General features: G+C 44.0%; 1 protein-coding gene across 1 annotated transcript; it reads left to right on the top strand.

Moving 5' to 3' along the window:
* The first annotated feature begins 7885 nt into the window (after nt 1-7885).
* Nucleotides 7886-25253, top strand: LOC144799667 (1-phosphatidylinositol phosphodiesterase-like). The gene is made up of 3 exons (XM_078671134.1): nt 7886-8120; nt 19470-19569; nt 23908-25253. Exons 2-3 carry the CDS (start codon nt 19531-19533, stop codon nt 24760-24762), a joined length of 894 nt encoding a protein of 297 aa, XP_078527260.1. The 5' UTR covers nt 7886-8120; nt 19470-19530; the 3' UTR covers nt 24763-25253.
* Nucleotides 25254-25649: the final 396 nt, after the last annotated feature.

Genomic DNA, 25649 nt, shown 5'->3' with positions numbered 1-25649 from the left:
CAAGATTAAGTAAAGCATGTGACATGTAAGCAGAATCAACATGGTTACCTTAACGATCTTTCACTCACTATTCAGAAATCAGCGAGTGGTTTTACCTAAAAAGTTAAGGACATGACTACAGGGCCCTGAAGGGAACCGTCTCAATGTCCATTGCTTATATCCTTAATAAACGTAAATAGTATGGTTTAAAAAGACTACATCCATAAACACAGAGGTACACATTTTGTTTTCCAATCCACCCATTAACCAGGTATTGCAGTACCTCCAGGAATGGTACACTTCCCCACCTGGGGACAACAATGCTGTTCAAAGAAAGACGAGAAAACAAAAGTAGCGCTTCGCTGCAAAGTCTGTAAAGTGAGGCTGATGTGTTTGGATGTGAATAAAAACAATCTGGCCACTTTGCAACCACTCTGTTTTGCTTTATTTAGTTATGTATTTATTTTTCATATTTAAAACCTTTTATTTCTCTCCATCCCGAGACTGCACTTTGGAATAGAAAAATGTCAGAAAAAGAGCATTTCCCGCAAGAGTGTTTTTCTTTTTTTTTTTACTCCATCAGTGAAGTTTTACATTGGGTCTTAAACTGCCATGGTGCAGCTCAGGAATGAAAACATAGGTGATAACTATCTGAACTAGTGCCCCCAGTGAAATCTGTGTGTTTCAAGGATCGTTTTTCTGAATGAAAACTAAGCTTATAAGACCTCCTCTATCTAAGCAATAGGTCTGCTGGCCAGAGTCTGGGATACATGTGTAGCATGTGGGCCAGCTATGCTATGCGAAACCCGAGCCTGTGTATCTTTGTACGCTGACTGGCAACTCTAACCCCTATCTAACATCTCTAGTTTGGGGATCTGTTTGCTGAGTCTATTAGAGATTTGTGACCGGAGGGATAGCTTTGCCACCCTTTGAGGTATGTGGCATTTGAAGGATTCATCTCTGTGAAAGCTTAGCCTGTGTGAAGTATGTACCATGAAGGATAGACTTGTTATACAAAGTCTGGGATGTGAAGGCCACTTGGAATAGCTCTTGTCGCTACAGTAGGAGTCTCTACAATCTCTGTAGCACCATGGAAAGCTATGATTTCTAAACCTGAACCATCCCTGTAACCTTAGGGATAGCTGCCATAGCCTGAAAAAAAATACCATATGGAGTAGCTTTGATGTCCCAAAAAGGGACGGGAATAGCTGTCTAATCCATTAGTTGGAACGCTGTCTGAGACTTTAGCCTCTACGATCTCTCCTTTAAGTGATATGGATAGGTTTGTTCCCTAAAGCTTGAGACATATTTATAATGTTGGCTGGCTCTGCCATTTGAGGTTTGACTCTGAATATCTTCTCTTGTCCAGTTGGCAGTTCTGAAGCCTGAGCCTGTAACCTGAAGAATAATTGTGTGACTCTGTAAAACACGTATAACCCGCAGGCTAGCCTTGCTGCATGAAAGCTGAGCATCAGTTGGGATATCTGTTACTTAAGAGATTGCTGCTTATAAAGCGCACATCTGTAAGATGTTTGGTACCTGGATGAGTACGCAGCACCCTAAAGTCATAGCCAATGGCATCTGTGTGCTCTGAATTGTTGTAAACACTATGCACAACTCCCCCCTCACCGACACGTGGGAACTGGGGATGGGCATTATGCAGGCCACTACTGCAGCTTGCACAGTTAAGGACTGCACAACTGTCTGTCCAACAACAAATGTTGTCAGTATATAAACACATCTTCTGTGTATTTATATGTGCATTAATGAACTGCAAACTCTGTCAATGCAACTTTACAATAACAACACATCACTGTATCAAGATGTTGCTACAGCAATTGCGATCAGCCGGGCTCTATCTTAAAAGCGTTTATAGTACTCAGTATGTTTATATAATGTACAGTTAGCATAAAATGTACCTGACAGAGCTGAAGTACGTGCCAGATTTTGTTGAGATAAATTAAATTATATCCCAAAACTGAGACAAATTAAACCAAATGATATGCCTAAATAGCTGCCATTCTACCTTTTTCCTCAATCTATGTGGGTGACGAAGCGCTCTATCGTTTATAAGGCTGTGCGAAATCTTACAAACTCACCAAGTTTAAAAAGAAGCAGGGGGTTTCAGGGGCTCTACATGGTAAAGGTAGAAATACCCATGGCCACAAGAAGTCGCTCAGGGTAACGAGTGAGATGCTGCCTGGCCGCTGCCTCCCTCCCTTTGCCATGCACCCAGCTCCCTCCATCTGTCGCTTCTCTACCCCTCACCCATGTAGTTTTGCAGCTTGCCCTCAAGCCATCCCTGAATTGCGCCCCACTCCAACTCAGTGGCGTCTCTAGAAGTGATTTTTTGGGCGTGTCTCACACTCGGCCTCATAAAGGGCAGAGGAGTTCAAGGGGGGCCACCAAAGCATCTTGATGTGACCATTGTATCGGTCACAGTGGGGGCTGGCAGGTAGCCTCGGCAGTGATGAGTTGTAAATCACTGCACAGCAGGGCCATCAGAGGCGTGCTAACCCAAGACTGATGGCCCGTTCAGTGTTGCTTTGGAGGCCCCTGCGCCCAGTTACAGAGGGGAAGCGGGAGGAGGCCGTGGGCACTGCAGAGGCCTTGCTCAGACACCACACAGGGGACACGGCTGGCTGAATGCTAAAGCTGTAATTTTCAATTAGGAACATTCCTGCCGTCCCGGGACGCTTTTTAAAAATAAAGAAGTAGGGGAACGGACTGTAATAATTTTTCAAAGTAGGGGCACGCCGTTCCCTTCCGTCCCCGCCCACTTTTACCACTGGTCCTCAAGTACAATCATCATGCCCAACCTCTGAAGTGCGTGTATCCCTCCCATGAACTCCTCCTCACCATGGAAGGCCGGTGACTTCCCGGGCAGGTGGCATGCTGGATCGCGGCAGCAGAATACGAAGAGGCTGCGGTGGAAGCCGCGCGGTTCCTGGCTCGGCGCGCACAACTGTAGCAGGAAACAAGTCAAAACGAAACTGAAACATACGGCGCATGGCAGAGTCGGATTCCGCTATCCCAAGGCGCGCGTCGGAATCCGAGTCTGCCATGCTTCTTAATGGTGCGCGCGGCCATTTCTTGTCTCCACTCGTTGTCGGCTTGTCGGCTGAACCGATCACTATAGTTCTCTGGCGCTTCTAGCCGAGACCTAAAAATTACTCCTGTGCTCAGTAGTTTTTTTTGTTGCTGAAACTACAGACCAGTCGGCATATTTTTTGTTTTACAGACACCAACATCTTGGTTTTATCTTTGAAAAAAGAAAAGATAATGTCAAAGATATGCTGGGAGTTTTCTCCAAATGTGAAGGGGACATTTTACTATTTGTGCTTCCCAGGCCCTCCGTGGTGCACATGGCAAAACCAGAAATGTTTAAAATGCCTGGCAGGACGTCAGAAGGACTGCCGTAAAGAGAGTGACACTTCTGGCACCATGTCAACTTGCTTGCAGAATATGGGTTTTCCTAACAGATGGTTTGATGGGGGCTCACCACAGCGACAGCTGCAATGGAAAAAACATTGACAGCGTGTCCAGTTGGTACTTTTTTATTTTCTACAAACTCCCAAAGTGCTGCGTTGTCTTTGGAAAGTAAAAAAAATGCCTCAATGCCTATGGATATTTTCCTATTAAAAGAGCGCCTGCTCGGAACTTCTTTGAGGCTAATGGCAGAACCAGACAGGGAACAAAAAGTGGAATTAGTCTTGGAAGGGCTGCCATAGATGAGATGGATATTCCAACACAACATCAGCAGGCAGAGGTCTAACCACCAGGGTTTCTCCAGTGACAGAGCCAGCAGGAAAACCAGCATCTCTCAACTTCTAAAGAGGCAGAGGATACAAGATATGGGAGGAACAGTTTTGGCAGATGTCCCATTGCAGTGCAAGATTTAGTGAGGCAATTACTCTTGTTTTCCTGAACCATTTTCCGTGATGCCGATGAATGGCCAAATGTACTAAATGATTGTCATATTAGAAGATGCTCATATTGGTGCCCAACCAAATGTGAACCAGAAACTGGCTGTGGGGTTTAATTAAATGGACTAGATCCATAATCACTAGAACTATGGCACGCTCCAATATTAACACCCCAAGGTGCTTGGAATCTACTTTACAGCTGTTTGCACCTTCAGTCTCCTTTACCGGTTGGTGGGGAGACCCATCAGTGCGCAAGCCAGGCTTATCCAGGTATAGCTCCTGGAGCTCCAAGTGAGGAGGAAGAGGCCAATGAGGATCAACTAGTAGGGTCTGTGTCACCATTTCAAGGAACAGCTGGTGAAGAAGGACAGACTAGATGTCCAGTCTTGATCAAATGGCATATGCATACAAACTAAGCTACCCAAGGTTTTTGATCAGATGTTAATTATGCATCCCACCCAACAATACTCAATATGAGTATTGGACATACACAAAAATTTAACGGGTTGTCCTCACACACCACCAGGTGTCATGCTTCATCATAGGACAAACTCTCCAAAAACACGGTTTGATGTAGAATGGACTTTCACCTGGAGTCAGGGAGGCATTTCTAACTAACAGTGGACCCGTGATTAACGTGTATTAAAAAACAATGTGTCATCCTAAAAACCTTTACTCACTAGACATGACACTTGATATTAAAATCAAACGTGGGGACAAGGGGATTTAGTATTCCATCACCACTATTAAGGTCAAAATGTTTCTGCTTTGTGGCTCAACTGAGTCAGTTGCATTCTTCGGGACGGGTATACGGGATCTTGATGAGGCAACCTTGCATTCAGAATTGCCTCTAGGAAAGAGTGACTTATGTCTACCTCATACATAGTCTGTCTCTTATATACCTGTGAAAAAACAAAGATACTCTTCAGATTCCATACTCTGTGGATGTTGGGATACATTATAATGTATGTACAATTGTAAGCATGCGACATTCGCATGCTTCATAGTTTGTGGCACTTCACACGTGAGGTAAAAAACATTTTCCTTTCTTAGTTGTGAGGCCAGCTCACAATCTTACCCCAATGTTGGGTCTTCTGGGCCCCACAGAGGGAGGACTAAGGAACCCCTGTAGTCACACTCTAAAGCATAATAAATGAGAGGAGGTTTAGAATCATTACACGTGCGATGTGCTGCCATTCACTATCAAACATATCCAGGGATATCATATCTCTCTATTTATTCACCCTCTTACTTTATCAAGGTGCGTTCCTCACGCTCAGCCTAAATGCGCCTGCTCCTTCCTCCCGATGTGTGTTGAATGGAGCGACGGGTGCGCCTTTAAGCTGACGCTATTCCTTGAGTTGTGTGCTTAATTTATCAAACAGCAAAGACATTTGGATGACGCCGCACTTTTGATGACAATGTAAAAAGATTAATTATTTTTTAAAGTGACCCAAATAAATTTGGATAATGGGGATAAAAACTGTCAAAGTGTTTGCACTCAGAAAGCAAAACCAATATCAACTTAGGTAAGCACTCAAAATATAACAGTACTAACTCTAAGAAAACCAGCTTCTGGTCTCCACGTATAGAAATTCAACAGATGCTCCTAAAATCAAAGAGCGCCTTTTCCCTTTCAAGGCTGGAAAGGAGGAAAATTGAAAACAAGAAAACAGAGCCACATCCACATGTCAGAGTCTAGAGCTGTACTTCCCAAACATTTTAAAGCCATGACCCACTTTTTAGTAGGACAACTTTCAGAATCAAAATACCTTCATTAGACATGAGGCGGGCAATTTTTTATTGTAACTAAAGCACTGGTGGTAGCACATTGTCGTATACAGACAGCACATTTTTCCTTGAAATGGGCACTGAAGGGCATATTATCAAGACAGGCGATAAAATTATCGCAGTTTTAGCGGCAGAAAACGGTCGCTAAAACGGAGATAATGGGCTTGATAATATGCTCTATGGAATTCCATTTGAAGCCCATGTTAAATGTGAAGGACATCTAACCTGGGCTTCAATTGGAATTCCATAGAGCATATTATCAAGCCCATTATCGCCATTTTAGCGGCCGTTTTTTGCTGCTAAAACGGCGATGATGTTATCGCCTGTCTTGATAATATGCCCCTAAATTTGCAAAGACCTACAGTTCTACAGATAAAATGTATGGCAAAGAAAGGAAAATATGTTGAAATCGAGTTTCAGTGAATAGTTATTATAAGTGCATCACCAAGTAAAGTGTTTTGACTTGTTCCGATCCTAATAAAATCATAGGGGCCGATTATGATGGCGGACGGACCTGAGTCCGTCCGCCACCATAGAGTAGGAGGGGCCGTCCGCAGGGGCAGCGGCGGTCCCTCCATGCAGATTAGGATGTGACCGCCAGGGTGGCGGTCACATCCTCTATTTTTAACATTGCGGCGGGTGCAGCTTCAAGCTGCACCCGCCACAATGTTAAAAATGCATGCACGGCATTTGCGTGCACAAAGCAGCAGGCACCGCGCGGTGCCTGTCGCCTTTTTCACGCAAATGCAGGGGGGTACCATAGGTACCGCCCATGTGCACCCCCAGACCCCCTTCACCCAGGGGGCCCGCAACGGGCCCCGCAGTGAAGGTCCGTATGCTTTTCCATGGCGGAAAAGCCACCGTGGAAAAGCATACTTCCTACTCCATCATAATATGGCTGGCGGTGTCTGATAGATACCGCCAGCCATGTTAATGCTTTTCCGCCGCGGTCGGAAGGCGACCGTGGCGGAAAAGCAGCGAACAGATTCAAAGACCCACCAGCCATCCTAATTTGGCGGTGGGTCTTTCATTCATCCGCGGCGGATTTACCGCATCCTCCGGGCCGGCGGTGGCTTCCGCCGGCCCGGAGGATGCGGGAAATCCGCGATGCTAATGACCCCCTTAGTTTCATTCTCACTTGAGAATTAAAAAAAAAGGGCTTCCTTTTTCATTCCTAACTTCTGAAAATATACCTGTGAATAAACGGTACATATTCAGCAGTTAGGAAAGAAAAAAGAAGCACTTTTTTTTGTAATTCTGAAGTGAAAATGAAACCTTTGCATTTGCATTTTGTTGTGTGTTGCGAAACAATGGCATCCTACAGCCTTTCCATTCACACTTCCTGTACCCCAGCAATATTGTAACATATTTCACTTTATTTTTTTTTTCTCTGGCTGCAAAGTGAGAGGAGTTTGTAAACAACATCCCCATGTTTAAAAATAAGCAGAAGACATAGGGCAATCAAGCAATCAATCAGGAGTTTGTATAGCGGAGCTACTCACCTGTGGGGGTCTCAAGCCACTGACTTAGATCTTGGCGGATGGGGTACTCCATCACAACGGTGAAGGCTATCCTGTCGGCCCAAATATAAATCCATTGGATACAATGGGATTTATATTTCAGCGGACGGGATATCCGTCACCATTGTGATGGAGAAAATCCATCCACCATGATCTTAATCAGGCCCATAGCTTGACATTTGTCCTCTGTCTTTGAAGCACAAGATAAATACAGCATTTAAAAACATCTTTATTTATTGCTTCGACTTTCATCACCCACCACAAATCATCTCAAGACCCCCAAGTGGGTCACGACCCATAGTTTAGAAAACACTTGTCTATATCAAAGTTTTTAAAATATGTTGTACCACAGTGTTTCACAGGAGGGTTGATAACTAAAAAAGATTGCATATGCAGTGTAGACGTGGCGGGTGTCCTTTCCAGTTGTCCTTGGTAAGAGTGAGAACCCGGCCACCTGCATCCCTGATAGCGCTTACCCTGCACAACAAGGTGAGCACACATTTTTCACTCCACCTGTTGACACAGGAAAAAACTCACCTGCTGCATTTCCCTTCTGCTAACACAAGCCCATCAGGCTTCACTTGAACCCTTGGAGGAGGTGGGGCCAAAAGATGTAAAGCAACTGACCTAGGCTCTTTGAAGACACATTAGTTCTTGGAAAGTGCTCAATATTGATCAGCCCTGAGGAACTCCAGTCATTCATCGAGCGACTCCAGATTTCCCACTTGGATTTTACACAACTCAGCTTTTCCTTTGTCGTGTTTGCATTCGACACGGAACCTGTGGCCTGCATCAAGCCCGTTCCAGGGAGGGGCAATACAATCTCTGAGTTCAGCAGCATGTTATAAATACATGTCACACCCTGACCCCTTTACACAACCAGCCTCTGGACTGGAAAGCTCAGGTGAGTTTTAATCCCTTTTTTACAACTTTTCAAATTTTTCACAGGAAGTATGATCTGTCATAAACCCTGGAATTTCCTCCAGGTGAGGTTAAAATACCAAGGGCCAGATGTAGGAAGCCTAATTCCGGTCGGTAACGGCCGAAATTACCGAATTTCGCCGTTACTGACCAAAATTAGGCTACTGAGATGTAGGTGCCCAAATTGCTAATTCGGTAATTTACCGATTCGGTATTTTAAGGAATCAGTAAATTACAGATTCCTTAAAATACCGAATCGGTAAATTACCGAATTAGCAATGTAGGGAGCACTCAAATGAGTGCTCTCCCCTTTTTGGGATTCGTTATTTACCACCAACTACAAGTTGGTGGTAAATAAAGAAAAGAAAAAAAAAGCAATATTATGCAAATTGCTTCAGTGCCATGTTACAGACATACATGCCCTTAGGGTATGTATGTCTGTAACATGTGCACCCATACACAATTGAGGGGTGCAACAGGGTGTCAAAGTGACACCCCGCCACCCTTCAATGTATTCCCCCTTTTACCGAATCGGTATTTACAGAGTCGGTAATTGACATTCATTCCTATGGGCCACCAGGCCCATAGGAATGAATGGCAATTACTGAATCGGTAATTACCGATTCGGTAAATACCGAATCTTAACGATTCAGTATTTTTTACCAAATGATTATCTACATAGCATTTACCGATTCTAAAATACCGAATCAGTATGATTCGGTATTTTAGAATTGGTAAATCCTATTTACCTACATCTAGCCCTAAGTGAGAAGATTCTTCAAGTCCATCATGGATGGGGTGGGTTAATCAAGGTGGGAAGGATCACTCCTGCCTGACTGGTAGACCAGCTCTCCAAACTGACTTGACAAATTCTACCTGCTGCGATGATTCCATTCACGGAATAAATTAGTTGATCTTCTTGTCAGAGTCCTCCAAGCCCAGTTGGGCACCTGACATCTCAGATGTCTCTCCATGCTCTGGGCTCGGCCATTTTGCTCAAAGCTTCAAAATCATTGTTATTTTCGTAACTACAAAAAAACTAGCCCAGGGACCAAATTATACTATTTCTGCAGCAGAGTCTGGCAGAGTTTGGGTGGGACAGAAAATAGGCCTGGGCACCGAAATAGAAGTAGCCCCCATCAGGAATTTATTGGCTAAAAATTGGCCCATTTTTGCAAATTGGGGTATTTTTTAACTTGTAATGACAGCTGTATAAATATTTTGCAAGTTATGGAAGACTGCATGAATTTGAGCTTCCAGCAGGCAATGTTTGTTTTAATACCAGGGAAATCAACAGTAAAAACTGGCCCAGCAGATCATAAAGCAGGCCAACAAATAGCCAGAAAAATTGCCCATTCATTGACTTGTCAGACTAGCCCATCGGGCACTACCAGTAGCCTAGTCTGACCCCAGGGTCCAGCAGCATTTTGGAGTGGTCTCTCATTAGCTGCAGAGATAGCGTAACCGAGAAAAATCAACAAGTCGCTTCATTCGGTCCACTGCTCTTCAATCTGGCAGAGTCTTGGTAATTACCAAATGGTGGTCAGAATAAAAGTAATACACACATAAGCAAAGCTCTCTGGCTTTCTAAAAACTCATGTCCCCAAGAAAGAAAACCATAATCTCCTGCGGAAAATTGGATGAATCGGAAAAAAGCCCTGGCCAGCTCTCGCTGATATTTTTTCGAAAATATAGTTGCCACTAATGGGGTGGTATCCGAATATCAGAACTAAAATATTATCTAACAGAAATATTGTGTCCCAAATATTGTCATAAAAATATTGCCCTGTGGAAGTTAATAATAGAAAATCGACTCGCAATCCAAGTTTTTGGAAAAACAATATTTAGGTCATAATATTTCTGTCTGACAATATTTTTGCTAACAATATTTTGATATTCACCCCTTGTAGCACCATACATCTCTCGAGAATCTATTGAACTGTTATTTGGCTGGAAAGACTGTACCTACCTTACCAGATGTTCTCTGTTTGTGTTTGTAGTAATATCCAAAAATATAAATCAAATGCAGTCAAAATGATAATCTGTAGACAGCAGAATCCGTTTACAGCCTTTTCTATTAGTCTATAAAAAACATTAATTAATGTGCCTGGCAAACCCATCCATTTAGCATCTTTTATGTGCAAAGTACTCTAGCATTTTCAGTGGAAACAATAATCTATTTTGTTCATTAAATCTGCCTATTGCCCGTGGAGAGCATAGGATGATTCATTAAGGTGACTTAAACTTTTGGGTAAGTTTACTCTTTTGAGTAAATTTACTGCTTTTGATATTCACAAACTGCACTCTTGTAGCAAATCCAGCACTACACATGGCCAGACAACTGTACTGTAACACCCTCCCATAGAAAATAATGGTGGTATGGACACACTACAAGAGTGTAAATTACTACAAAAGCGCAGTTTGTGACTGTTGAAAAGTAGTACTTACTCAAAAGTGTAAGTTACTACCAAAGTGCAGTGTGTGAATAGCACTTTTGAGTACATTTTGTAGCACTAATGTAGTACTACAAACCTTACTACAAAGTGCAGTGTGTGAATCAGGCATAATGCCCTCTAAGTGGAGGATGAGTTTTGCATTCTGCCGCACTGCGTGTTGCAAGTGTCCTGGCACGCCGCTACTTGACTGCACACTCACTGTCCTTGAAACTCTGGTGTAGTGTCGGTATGCCACTGTCCCTGCTACTAATATTGAAATAACAGCAATTCTGACAGCTGCTGTGCTGCGGCCACTGCCCCAAAATACAATTGCTTGAACCAGTCATCTTTGTCAAGGACTTCTGGGATGTATTTTTGTGTGGGGATTCACTCCTCTATAGCTAGCTTTTGTTTATTATATCACCTTTTGTCACATGGGTATAATATGGAGCTAGGTTTTGGTCTCCTCACCCAAACAAACTCAGCATGTCATAAAAGCTCTTACTACAAAAACTGGTGAGCATTCTGGAAATTACAGTACAATTTATGTTACTTTCCCCTGTTTAATTATATATTATTAACCACAAAGTTAAATGAATGCTAATGCAAAAAAACACACACAGGGTGCTGGTCAGTGTTTAAGGACAGGTGTGCGGAGTGAAACAAAAAACGTTTTTCCAAAGTACTTGAAGAAAACATTTGGGGGCTTATTTAATAGCCCCTTGCACCACTTGTGCATCACTTTTCCCATATTAAAAATGACGCAAAGGTGGCTTAGGGGCCTTGTAAATAAGCCCCTTGGTGTTTGGTGTTTAAGGGGTGAGCCCGAAGCTCTGGAGCTGTGAGAAGTGGTTTTCAGCAGATAACAAGGTTATTGTGTCACTTGCAGACTGAGCTGCTTTCTGCAGGTAATGAAAGAACAGAATTACTGGATGACAAACTTAAACATATTCAGGAGAAATCTTTTACTGAGAACCTGTGGACCAATAAGTACTAAAGGACTTCCAGGGGACATTGTAAATTATGTAACAAGAATCTGTCCCCCGACAACGCGTGTGGACAACCGTCCTGCACTGTAGAGGTTGGAGATGCGTTTGCCCCTTAAGCACCTATGCTAAGGACATCTAGGGCACAATACCTGACATTTGCAGGTACCACTGGTGAATTCACCATCTTGCTTTCCTTGGGTCACCGGTTCTGTATCTAAATCCAATATACCGGCTCAATGCCTTTATGTATAATTTGTGCACACTTTTTTAGATATCACTCTCACAGCTATAGTTTATTCAAGATCCTGAAGAAAGCCACGAGACTCCCTAGGTCATTGGCTGAAACAGGTCGATCTAAGTCTAGTACCATAGGATCTAATGGTTTCTGTCGTACTTCTTGTTTTTAATCCTAGCACAAGGTAGCCAGAAAAAAAATGATGTGGTAAACCCTGTAGCTAGTTTTAATCCACCTCTCAATCAGCACTGCACCCCTCACAACACTCTGCTAGCTCACATTGGGTTTTAGTAACAACCCCTCTTATACAAAAACATCCCTGACTTCCTCTCATGCAGCAAAGGGGGTTGTAGTCCGCATCATGACTAGGTCTCATGATGCGGACTACAACCCCCTTTGCTCTCATGATGCGAGGAGGATTCCCAATGATGAAGCATGCCACCTCTGGTGGATGAGGGAAACCGTCCCTTAAAGGGGGGAAACGCTGTTAAAATAACGCAATGCTTTTACAACGACTTGTGTAGTTGTTACTACGCAATACCTTTACATCGCAATTCATTACAATGGCTTGCTGTAGGGGGCGCTAAGGTAATGGATATGAAATCCAACACCTTCCCTGCTGTTGCGCAAACTGGAGTAGGAATAGTAAATAATACTATTCCTAAGTCCAACGCGCCCCCTACAGCAAGTCGGTGTAATGACTTGCGATGTAAAGGTATTGCGTACTAACAACGCCATCATTGTAACAACCACGTTGTGAAAGTATGCGATGTAATAGCATGCGTTGTAACATGCTATATTCTTAAAGGGACGCCTTCTTCCTAGTCAGCCTTTTTGTCTTCCTTCTTTCTCTTAATAGACCCGAGGGCTCTTGTGAGGTTTGTATTTATTTTTCCTCAGCCAACATTTCCCAATAGCAAGAGCAGGAAAACGCAGAATGGGGAAAGAAAGAGAAAGGTGGAAACCCCATTGTAAAGGCAGAAATCAGTACCAGCAAGAGAGAGCTCAAGGGGCAGGAAGTGCCTGGAAGTCCAGTAAAGAGGCATGAGGTTGATGCCAGGCTATGAAGCCTTGTTATTCTCTGCGCCGGTTCCTGCTGCGGCTTCTGAGCAAAACTTTGAGCACCAGCACTTATTCCTCAACAACTTAAGTAGATTTATTGTTTCCAATACATATTCTTAGAGAAGGCTTTGAGTCAGCCTCTTCTTCGTGATTGGATGGCTTTGTTTTCTATCTCTGGTGTCCTCTCTTGATTTGATGGCTTTCCTTCCTATTTGCCTATCCCCACCTAGTAGTGTTTCCATCTTACGGTGTTCTCATTGGATAAGTTGTATCATTCCAATACCTCCTTGAATAACTCTTTTTTCTGTTTGTACCAGCACTGTATGAAAATGCATTTTTCCCTGCTCTACCCTACTTTTTTCCGTTTATTTTGTAGTTATTTACTTATTTTTTTATGAGGACCTGGCACCTGCAAAGTGCTGCTGGGCTGTCATTTCCTTTTTAGCACTAGTACGCAATTCTTTTGATATTTTCTTCCAATTTATTTTCTAATATAACATGGCTTGTTAGAATGATAAATAAAAATACCTGTGAAGTTATGCATTACAACGCATGTCTCATGACATATGCACGTCCATCATATCTCACGTTTCAATACACATCATAACGCTAGCGGTGTGCAGTCCATTGCTGTTTTTCCTACATAAGGGCTCCCTTGAGCCTCCCAAGCTGACGAGCTTCTGGACGACGCACCTGCGTGCTGGGCAATGAGGCCCGTGACGGTTACGAGGCGGCCTTCTCTTCCACCCCTATTGACTTTCTCTACTGATGAGGGAAGATATCCCGAAACCCGGGCCATGTCCCGGGTCTAGAGATCAGGGTAACAACAAGTATCTACTTGCACCTACATAGGTGAACCACTTACGAACTTTCAGTAATTCTTCGAACTTCAGGCACTGCACATACCAGAGTGCTTAGGGGCAACCCGGAGGAGGGGCTAGCGGTGTGTGGTCCATTGCTGTTTTTTCTACATAAGGGCTCCCTTGAGCCTCCCACGCTGACGAGTTTCTGGACGACGCACCTGCGTGCTGGGCAACGAGGCCTGTGACGGTTACGAGGCGGCCTTCTCTTCCACCCCTATTGACTTCCTCTACTGATGAGGGAAGATATCAGGAAACCCGGGCCATGTCCCGGGTCTAGAGATCGGGGTAACAACAAGTATCTACTTGCACCTACATAGGTGAACCACTAACGAACTTTCAGTAATTCTTCGAACTTCAGGCACTGAACATACCAGAGTGCGTAGGGGCGACCCGGAGGAGGGTCTAGCGGTGTGCGGTCCATTGCTGTTTTTTCTACATAAGGGCTCGCTTGAGCCTCCCAAGCTGACGAGCTTCTGGACGAGGCACCTGCGTGCTGGGCAACGAGGCCCGTGATGGTCACGAGGCGGCCTTCTCTTCCACCCCTATTGACTTTCTCTACTGATGAGGGAAGATATCCCGAAACCCGGGCCATGTCCCGGGTCCAGAGATCGGGGTAACAACAAGTACCTACTTGCACCTACATAGGTGAACCACTTACGAACTTTCAGTAATTCTTTGAACTTCAGGCACTGCACATACCAGAGTGCTTAGGGGCGACCCGGAGGAGGGGCTAGCGGTGTGCGGTCCATTGCTGTTTTTTCCTGATTGTGGTTATGGTTGAAGTGTGGAGAACTTTTCCAGAGTGTTGATCTAGCACAGTGATACTCAAAGTACGGACCGGGGCCGCATGCCGCCCTCCTGACCTTTACATGTGGCCCGCCTGAGTAGCAGCAGCAGTAGGCTGCTGTTGACTCGACTCAGCACTAACATAAAACAAGCATTTGCAATGCAATAGGTCTCGCATTAGGAAAGTTTGAGCTATTGGTATTGTAAATAACAAACTTTTTATTTATGTGTTGGTTTTGAAAATAGCGAAAATAATACAATGCCAATAGTTATAACTTTCGCAAAGTTGACACCTATAGCATTTGTAATGCAATATGTGTTGTATTTACGTGACTTAGATGTATTGATATTACAAATAACAATGGGTTTTAATTTTTTTTAATAATTAATACTTAAATAAAAGTTATTGTAATTTATAATGGCAATAGCTTAAACTTTTGTAAATAACTTTTTTGAAGATTATGTTCAGTGTATTTTATTGTGACGAAAATCCAAGAACCAAAGTGAAATATTAACTTCTTTTTGTGACATTTGTAATAAAGCTTGAAACATTGAGAGAAAATATTTGAACCAGTTGTTGTTGAATGGTTGCACAGATTGATGCTGTGGTGGCGCTGAGTGATGTTGTTGGGGCGACGAGTGATGCTGTGGTAGCACAAAGTGATGTTGTGGTGCCCCTGAGTGATGCTGTGGTGGTGCTGAGTGATGCTGTGGTGATGCGATAGATAGATAGAGTGAGTGCGATAGATAGATAGAAGGAGTGCAATAGATAGATAGATAGAGTGAGGGCGATAGATAGATAGATAGATAGATAGATAGATAGATAGATAGATAGATAGATAGATAGATAGATAGATAGATAGATAGATAGATAGATAGATAGATAGATAGATAGATAGATAGATAGATAGATAGATAGATAGATAGATAGATAGATAGATAGATAGATAGATAGATAGATAGATAGATAGATAGAGTGAGGGCGATAGATAGATAGATAGATAGATAGATAGATAGATAGATAGATAGATAGATAGATAGATAGATAGATAGATAGATAGATAGATAGATAGATAGATAGAGAGTAATGGCGATAGATAGAGTGAGGGCGATAGATAGACAGATAGATAGAGTGAGGGCAATACATAGATAGAGTGAGGGAGATAGATAGATAGATAGATAGATAGATAGATAGATAGATAGATAGATAGATAGATAGATAGATAGATAGATAGATAGATAGATAGATAGATAGATAGATAGATAGATAGATAGATAGATAGATAGATAGATAGATAGATAGATAGATAGATAGATAGATAGATAGATAGATAGATAGATAGATAGAGTTAGGGTGATAGATAGAAAGAGTGAGGGCTATAGATAGATAGAGTGAGGGCAATAGATAGATAGAGAGATAGAGTGAGGACAATAGATAGATAGATAGAGATAGAGTGAGGTCAATAGATAGAGTGAGGGCGATAGATAGATAGAGTGAGGGAGATAGATAGATAGATAGATAGATAGATAGATAGATAGATAGATAGATAGATAGATAGATAGATAGATAGATAGATAGATAGATAGATAGATAGATAGATAGATAGATAAATAAATAGATAGATAGATAAAGTGAGGGCGATAGATAGAGTGTGTAGTCTGCTTTCTCTGAGCTCTGTGCTGCCTCGGGGCCCTGCACTGCTGCGCCCTTGGTGTGCTGTAAACACTAATTGTGGAGTAGCGCCAAGAAGTGCAGAGGGCGTCCAGGGGAGCAGACAGGCCCTGGCCAGATGGCACACGAGTGGCGCTTAATTAAAGTTCATTAACGAACGAAGATGAAGGTGGTGCCGAGGGGTAACAATTAGAAGATGCCTGTGGGCATGAAGTGGGATAAGGGAGGGGGTAATGGACACGTTTTGAATGCGCCCCTTGAAAGCCATCTATTCACGAAACGTTTTAATGCACATAAAATGTTCTTTCTCTCAATCGGGTCAGACTGCAGTCACCAGCAAGCGCTTAGCTCACTGAGCTATTTTACTATCAATATATGTGTCCTTTTGTAACGTAACTGGTGCTGATGTAAAGCGCTCCAATACCTTAAGATCGAGTTCACGCTATATAAATCCGTAAAAAACATGACCGACCACTTGGTGTTACCCACAGATAATATTCTCAGCAGCCTAGTTTATTTAGCTCACTGAGCTATTTTACTGGTAATGACTGACCACTGTTTGTTACCCGCAGTACACAGATTACATTCTCAGCTGGGTCGAGTCAACCTTTCGGTAGCATTCTTCAACCCAATTTAAAATAATGGATACGCACTTATTAAAAAGAACCAGTAGTACTGTGCTGAGGATCACACTGGTGTCTGTTGGCCACCGAGAAATCACATGCCTGCATTATGTGTAGTCTGCTTTCTCTGAACTCTGTGCTGCCTCGGGGTCCCGCACTGCTGCGCCCTTGGTGTGCTGTAAACACTAATTTTGGAGTAGTGCCAAGAAGTGCAGAGGGCGTCCAGGGGTGCAGACAGGCCCTGGCCAGCTGGCACACGAGTGGAGTTTAATTAAAGTTCATTAACGAACGAAGATGAAGGTGGTGCCGAGGGGTAACAATTAGAAGAGGCCTGCGGGCAGGAAGTGGGATAAGGGAGGGGGTAATGGTCACGTTTTGAATGCGCCCCTTGAAAGCCATCTATTCACAAAATGTTTTAATGCGCATAAAACTTGCTTTCTCTCAATCGGGACAGACTGCAGTCAGCAGCAAGCGTGGTGACTGGAAAGCGATTTTAAGTGAGAGAGAAGGAAGGCGAGAGATAATGGCCGAGGCACAGCCAGCAACGCGTGAGGTGGCTTTCTCTGCAGTGCTCAGAGGAAGACATGGTGCCGCATTACAACTATTTTACAGCTTTATCGTATGTACACTGTTTATGATCAGAAATTAGTAAGAAAAGGAGCGCTTTTTTCTATGAAAATTGTGCTGTGTTTAGATAACGAATGGATTGAATGTAGACGTGGCACTGCGATTTAAATATACGATTTAGAGTTGTTGGGCAAAACATGCAGCATAAAAGAGGTATTTCATGGGCAAGTAAGTATTTAAGTTAGTAGTGATTGTTTTGCATTCCAGGGTGGTGTTTAGTAACGTTACTCATGTAAAACATTTCTGGGAGAAATATATGTTCTACAACAAGCTCTCGGCTGCGTGGTGGGGGTGGGGGAGCGGCATTGAGTAGCGGGGGCGGGGGAGCGGTTTCCTTTGAAGTCAAATGGTGTGTGATGTGCATGCGCCCGGCTGTGGAAGTGTCTGGTGGCAAATGGGAGCTGTGCACAATGCGCGTGGTTGTGGTCACCTGCACTGTACCTGATCCGCAGTTTGGGTAGACTTTTGAAAGCCTTACTATAATCTCGCCAAACAAGCATTGCTAAAGCAATGCCGTGGGCGACACCTAAAAAAAACAGCAAGCGCTTACTTAAAGGTTAATTAGCAGCTAGTGAAAGGAGGTAACCAGGCCCTTAACTTCAGCAACACCTTAATTCTTAAAGACAGCCACTAGATATACGTGCTTTGCTTCCCCTACATCCACTTTACACCCCCTGCTGGCATCAATGAGGCCCTTCGGCACAACATAGACCAAACTTTGCGGCCCCCAGGAAAATGTTTGTGGGTATCCTTGATCTAGCACATCCTCAGTAAGGAAGGCATACGTACAATCGCGTGTTGAAGAAGCAGAACATATGGATCCGAATCAATAAGGTATTAAATATCTAAAAAAAGAACAGAAATTAAGAAACAGATTGAAATTGGAAATTTAGCACATTATGCAATGTGTGATATATATTTAATTACTTCTAAGATCTTTTATGCAATAAGGAGTATGTTTTTGTAATGGTGAAATCTGATAATACAATATTCATAGAAAAGTAGAGATTTATTCACTAGAAAAGGCTGTTCTTCAGTTGTGGAGTCTGCATAAACATATGTATAGTATCCCATGAACTGTTTTAGTCACCGTATAGCCGCACACAAACCTGCCTGTAACCAAACTTATTTTCATTATCATCAGACACTTGTAAATCGCCAAACAAGACCAACAATTGGATACCAAAGCACGGCCGGACTGGTCGTAGCCGGCATCAGGCGTTTTCCTGGGAGGCTGGAAGGGTGGGGGCCAGTTTTGAAGTGTTGTTGCAATATCATCCCCCAGTAATACAAGTAGCAGTGCTTCACACTTGCACCCCCACCTGCCCACCACCTCCCCGGTGGTTGGGGGGGTGGGGAGGGGCTGGTCCTACAAAAATGCCATGGGTGCTTTGGGTTCCCAGTTTGGCCCGGTCCTGGAGCACTATATTCACTCCTGCTTCGTAGCAGGAATTACACCTAGAACCCCCTGTTGACTGAAGCCTCCTGCATTTATACTGCACTCTCTCATGCACTCTCGCTGACTGCTGACATTATTGGCCTGGTAAGTCACCACATAACTTACTCACTAAACATCTTTACCTGCAACCTCAACATCAGCCCTCAAAGGGAAAAAATTAAAAGTTTGATAAATTGATGAGAGTCTGCAAATTTCACCTCTTCTGGGATTGAGTTCCCTTACCTATGTACCATTTTATGTTTATTAAATATTACCAAGAAATGAAAAATGATGATAAACCAAATGTCAAGTATGCTAAGTAGAGTGACCGAAGGCCATATTTTCAACAAATTCTTTCCTGAGGGTATTATATGTACAGAGCGTAACCTTTGGTCGAGTGTTATCAGTGCTTGAAATGGAGAAACAGAAGTGCAGGTACTCTGTAGCTGAGAAGTGTCAGTACTCTCCCTCTCAAAATAAAAAAGCGCCAGCACTCCATACTGGATAGTACTGGCCAATTTATAGCACTGAGTGTTATCAACATGTGAACTTCTAAGGGGCTAAGTCTTTCTTCACTCTCACCTCTTTCATTAACACCACAGCTAACCTGCACTGACTGCGCCACCTGGAGGGCACTACAAGCAGCGCACCATCAACAAGGCAATGTCACCTCCTTGTATCATCCTCGCCTACATCTTTCTGGTAAGCTCATGAACATATTGCAACATGTCATTTAATATTTTGGGGCTTATTTACAAGACCCTTGCGCCGCCGGTGCATCACTTTTAACATGGGAAAAAGTGATGTACTGGCGGCGCAAGGGTCTTGAAAATAAGCCCCTATGTACTTCTGCAATACAGCTCAGCAGTACTAAGTAGTACCAGTAACTATTCAAAATCACCCCATTGCATGTGTTCGCCACCTTGGCAATACCAGTGTCAGATGTTAAATGTTAAATGTCGTATACTTGTAAAGCGCACAGCTGCCCCAGCAAAGGGGCGTCCCGGCGCTGTATACCGCTGGGGAACCCATCCTGGCTTTCCCTGTGAGATGGTCCCTCCTGGGCATCTCCAAGGTGAAGACAAGCATCCCCGGCGCTGATGGGGCCGTTAGTAGAGATTAAGCAAGCTATTGCCCAGAGTTGCTGAGTGGGACCCATGGTTGGAGTAGGCACCGAGGCGAGAATTATCGAGTCCGCTGACCATGGCCCAAGACCCTGCCGCGTCGGGAATCGATCCCTGGTCCCGGGCCGACCTCTGCCTCCGGGTCTGCCGCCTCTAACCAGTGAGCCAAACCTCTACACTAATGTCAACAATATGATGTTGCTTTTACTTGGAGCTCAAACATCCGCCCAAATATTGTTCTGCAGTCAGACGTAAGTCCCTTGCTCACTTTGCCATAGGATTCAAGATAGCCTGGCTGATGAGGGTTATGAACCCGAAACCGGTCCCAGGATGCTTGTTTCCGAACCAGGGAAGACATGTCTTGGCAGTTCAGGCCGGACTGTTCCCATGAGGCACAGGGTCAGACTGATTTGCATATGGCCATGTCTGAACTGGGGTGGCCGAGTGAGGTAAAGAATGGTGTTGGATTAAACCCAGATCAGTTGACTGGGGGTGAGTGTTTGATTTGCTCAAACACTCCGTCCATCATCCCCTTTTGTATCGCTTAACTTGCTCTCAAAACAGTAGATTCTGAGTTCATAACAGTACAACTAAAAATTTGTGAAGGAGTCTTTTTAGGTCTGGCTTCAGCCAAGTCTGCTTGATTTTAGCAATATTACATGTGTAATATGCTTACTTATAGGGGCTTTCAGCCATCCCTCCGTATCCACTGGTCTATTTGTCTTTCATTCACATGTTTCTCTCGCCCACAACAGCATGGCTTAATGGCTCAGCCCACTTTAGCCATAGGTTTACTTCCCTTTGAGTGAGGGCATTCAGCCCTATCACATGCAGCACATCCCCACACAAAGTAGGTCATTTCAGTGCCACAGACTTCTATGTCAATGTGTGCTATTTGAGGCCAGAAATATTCTTTCTTATAATCAATATTTGGTTTTACTATTGTCAAGGGCTCACCAGTTCCACAACAATAAAGTTCTGCAAAAACCATCATATAATAAAACAAGCATTGGCAAATCAAAAAGACAGGCAGCTAACACCAGACCTCTTGGCTTTTCCAATCTTTCCTTTTTATTTTGCATTTTGAAACGAAGATCTTTATTTTACTAAGAAATGCATAGAAAATGTAATTCACAAATGGGCTTGAATGATGAAGCTAAACGTTGCAAAACATCTGCAGGCCTTGCATATTCCTTTACATTTCCATGGCCGACTACCTATTTCATTTTTACCTACTTTTGTAAATCAAAAAGGGTAACTTGGCATTGGGTAGCAGATGTTTATTGTTAACCAACTCAATGGTACTCACTTTATTGACCTCAGAAGTAGGAAAGACTGAGTGGACCTGCAAAGATTTGAACATGGGTCCATGAGGTCAAACAGAGGCCTCGACAGTGGACACATTAGTCCACTAAGCTACCAGACCCTGCCTAGTGCCAGCTATGACCTCAGAAGGATGAAAGGCTGAGTGGACCCGCCAGGATATGAACCCGTGACCATGAGGTCAAACAGAGTCCCTGACAGCAGGTACATCAGCCAACTAATCCACCAGACCCAGCTCAGTGCCAACCCAATGCCTCTATCCCACAGCTGTAGAGCAGGGTATCTGTTTCGTAAGAGTGCAATGAAAAGCAAGCTGTGGCACAGCAGCTTTTTTCAGACCACAGGCCCTTGTCGTTGGTGAAGAGCAGTAGATGATGCAGGGCTGATGAACAGCTGAGCCACTATTCACCCATCAGTCATCCTTTGAACAGGCGAGAGTGGATCCGCTGTGCCTGCTGGGTCAGAGCTTTGCAACCATTATGTGGCAGGGCACTGGCAGAGGAATTCCCTGTGGTCTATCTGCGAGAGGCACATTTCACCAAAATAAAATGTAGCAGGATTTTAGGGAATTCCAGCCATAGCATGGCAGCCGACGTACAAGACCAAAGTTCTTGTTTAGGTGTATGTGTGACAACTATTTTTCTCGGCAGACAAATCCCCAGGCATGACTCTTTAAGAAGGTCACAGGACACTTTTTCTCCAGATCAAAGTTCAGTAGCTTCTTGCACCGTATTTTCCTGACGTATTAGCTTGGGTGCAAATAACCAGTCATCGGTCACCCCGAAAATGTCACTGACTCATTAACCCCTTCCATGTGTCGGACGGCCCCCGGCCGTCCGACGTCACAGTGGGCGTGTGCGGAGGACAGCCAGGGGCCGTCCGAATCCCACCCACTCAATAAATCACCAGCACCGCAGCTGAATTTGCGCCACTGTCTAAGTGTTAAAGCCTTTGGAGCCATTCTGTTGAGCTAGAAGGTGAATGTAGAAAAAAAGTGCATGACATCCACCAGTTGAGGGTCAATTGATGGGTATGTGTGGTATCTTCATTCCTATACCGTGCATTTCCTCCTCCGTTTATGTCCCCTGCCGCTCGGCCAGCGTCGGTGTGATGTAATTAGAAAGCTGATGTGTGCCTGGTTGAGTGAGTGTCAGTTGGAGTGGGTCGGCTGAGCAGCAAGGATGCTGCTACCGGTGGGGCTTCCTTACTACCATCTTTACCTGTAACCTGAGACTCCTGTCTTGAGAATAAACTGTATCCTGTTTCACCTCTACTACTGGCTACAACGCATCTTTATTTACCACAGTATGGTCTGAGGGAGCAGCTCTTCTTGTTAACAAACTAGAGGTAACTTCCTTACTTTCAATGTCCTCTCAATGGCTTCCAAATTGCTAACTCATTGCCCATCCTCTGTGGGGAGCCTGTGCAGAGGCGAGATGATGGGAAATGGTGTAGCACACATATTAAGGCCATGCTCCTTTGCCCAGTGGTAGCATCTTGGGTGAGGGTCAGCTTGGCGTCGGCATGCTGACATCACGGCACACTTTGGTGGCTGTCACCGTTTCATGTATATTGTGCAGATATAGCCTGGTCTTTTCAGGGGGGATAGTGACCACCAGGAAATCCACCCACCATCCTCAGTATGATAGAGGACTAGAAAGTGGGAAACTGTAGCAGCTGATGAGGCGCACCAGCTGGATCCTCTAACAGCACCAATGGTCTTTGCCGGAGGGGGATACTCAAATGTTGGGTTGCTGAATCATGACTGACTCGACAATAGACATGGGATTAACCGCAAGTTTTTATGATCAAGGGGTGTCTGGCAACAAAAATCTTCATCTTCTCAGGATTCCTGTATATTTTAGAGCCATTGGGTAACAGATGGGTGTAACCCAAGCCCGGTACAAAATAATACATATGCAATAAATAAAGTATATTTGGAAGCAAAGCTGAAGGTTGGTTACTCCTCCAGCAACACTAATGGTATCATTAAGAGATTTGCAGATGGTCTGCCAATCAGCCTGGTCAGTGGAGGACTCACCCTTCTGATCCCAGCGAGCGTAGCACGAGCACTTTCAGCAAAATTATTTTACTGACAGTCCAGACATTTATTTACTTATTTACAAGAACACATTCCCAAGGCAGAGGTATCCTTATGTAAACCAAAAAAAACATTGACTCTGACTGGGACTTTCCACTTAGCCCATGTTATTTACTAAGTTGTTTCATATTCATATCCACCTCTTCCATTGGAAACTCAAGAGTTCCCACAACTCTAAATGAGGCAAAGCAAAACATGCATCAGTTCACCATAGCAACATACTCTAAACCTAAATGTAGTCCTAAGTAGATGTCACTAGTAGAAAAATCTATAATCATGATTGCAGGACTTCTTGAGAAGCTTGCAGTGATACTATCATTGCAAGCTTCAAATAAGCTGTGGAAGCTTGCAGGTTTAAACTGCAAGGAGTACATGTAGCACACCTGCATTGAAAGCAGATATATGTTTAATGGTCGGGCAAATGCATTAAAGAAGATGTGGCATCTCCATACTGCTGATATCTAATGGTTTCTTATGCAATCTCTTTCACAGGTAGCAGCAGCTAAAGCACAGCAGACACCAGCCTTTGACAAAACTGACACCCCAGCAGTTGTATGGCCTGACTGGATGTCTTCCCTCCCTGATGGGAAGTCCATGGCTGACATCTCCTTGCCGGGCACCCACGACACTATGGCCTTCTATGGTGGTGCTATTGCCCAGTGCCAGAGCTGGCCGCTCCTCAAGCAGTATGAAGCTGGGATACGATTTGTGGACATCCGATGCCGCCACTATGAAGATCGTCTGCGAATCCACCATGGTGTGATTTACCAACGTGCTGATTATGCAGATGTCCTGCGGGATACCATTCTCTTCCTGCAGGACCACCCCCAGGAGACCATCCTTATGCGTGTGAAGGAAGAGCACAACCCTTTCAACAACACCCGCACCTTTAAGGAGACGGTCACCCTCTATGTTGAGGGAGCAGGACGCCAGTGGTTTTTAAGGACCAGCCAAGTCCCCACCCTAGGGGAAGCCAGGGGGAAGATCATCATACTCCAGAATTTTAACCCTCCCAGTGATCCGTTGGGGATCCTCTATCCTGGTAACTTCAGGATATCTGACGATTATGAAGTGACAGATGCCGACAAGAAGTGGAATGTGGTGGAAAGCCACATCACCACCGCATTCAGAGGTGATCCACAGACTACCTATATCACCTACATCTCCGGGGTCCACTGGCTGCTCTTCACCCCCGCTGCTCTAGCTAAGAAGTTAAACCCTCAGCTCTTCAGGTTCCTAGAAAGGGAGGTAGCCAGCAGGACACGGTCCGGTGGGATGATGGTCATGGATTTTCCAGGAGCCGAGCTTGTCCAACGCATCATCCGAAGCAATTGGGAATTTCAGTAATACTCTGACACACAGGCTTCTCAGCGACCACCTCTTGGAACTCTAAAGCAAATTATACTAGGGGATGATTACCATAACTTTGACTTTCAAATATTGTCCTGTACCAATGTCCACTGCAGGATATTTCCTTGTACAGTATTGGCAAGGTGATTAGAGGTGGAGTTAGAACAGAAAAGGAATACTACCCTGTGCTTGCCTACATTGACGACCTTGTGCAAGGCAATATTTTGCAGTTTATATTGTTTCATGTCGAAAGTTTTGTATTGATATTTGAACATGTAGTTGGGGATAAGCAGACAGCGTTCACATGGAATATACCCCTCACCCAGCTTTCAATGCCCAGCTGAAGACATTGATGCAACATCACAGAAGGCTGAAACATCATCGGTCATTGTTTAAACAGAAGAAGCCTCTCTTGAATTCAAAACATCTCTCTATTTATTTCCCCCAGAGTAAAGTTAGAAAAGGGCACGGAGAGTAACTTGGCTCCCGACTAGATGAGGACTTTTCAGGCCTTCCATTCACAATATGCATTGGTAATGAGACACGGAGCAGCAGCACACAAACTGCACTAAGCATCTGAACTGCTTAATCTATGTGCAACTACTTGACAATTGCCCCAGCCAGTGCATTTTGTCTGATTTTTGAACCCCCATAAAGTAGCCTTTAAATGGTACTATGTTTCATATTACACGTGGGCCAGATAATTACGACTTTGTGCAAAACCTAGTTTGAGCCAAAGTCCACACCCCTGAAAGGTTACCCAGGTACATATGGACAGGTCAGCAATTCTGATGTAGACCAAGCCATGTAAACAGTAGAGCAGGCAGATGTTGGTGTGAAAAGAGTTGAATGGCAGAATACAGGTTCGGACTGGGACAGAAACT

The sequence above is a fragment of the Lissotriton helveticus genome, chromosome 12 (assembly GCF_964261635.1).
Source record: "Lissotriton helveticus chromosome 12, aLisHel1.1, whole genome shotgun sequence".
Lineage (NCBI taxonomy): Eukaryota > Metazoa > Chordata > Amphibia > Caudata > Salamandridae > Lissotriton > Lissotriton helveticus.
This window is presented reverse-complemented; position numbering and strand designations above follow the sequence as displayed.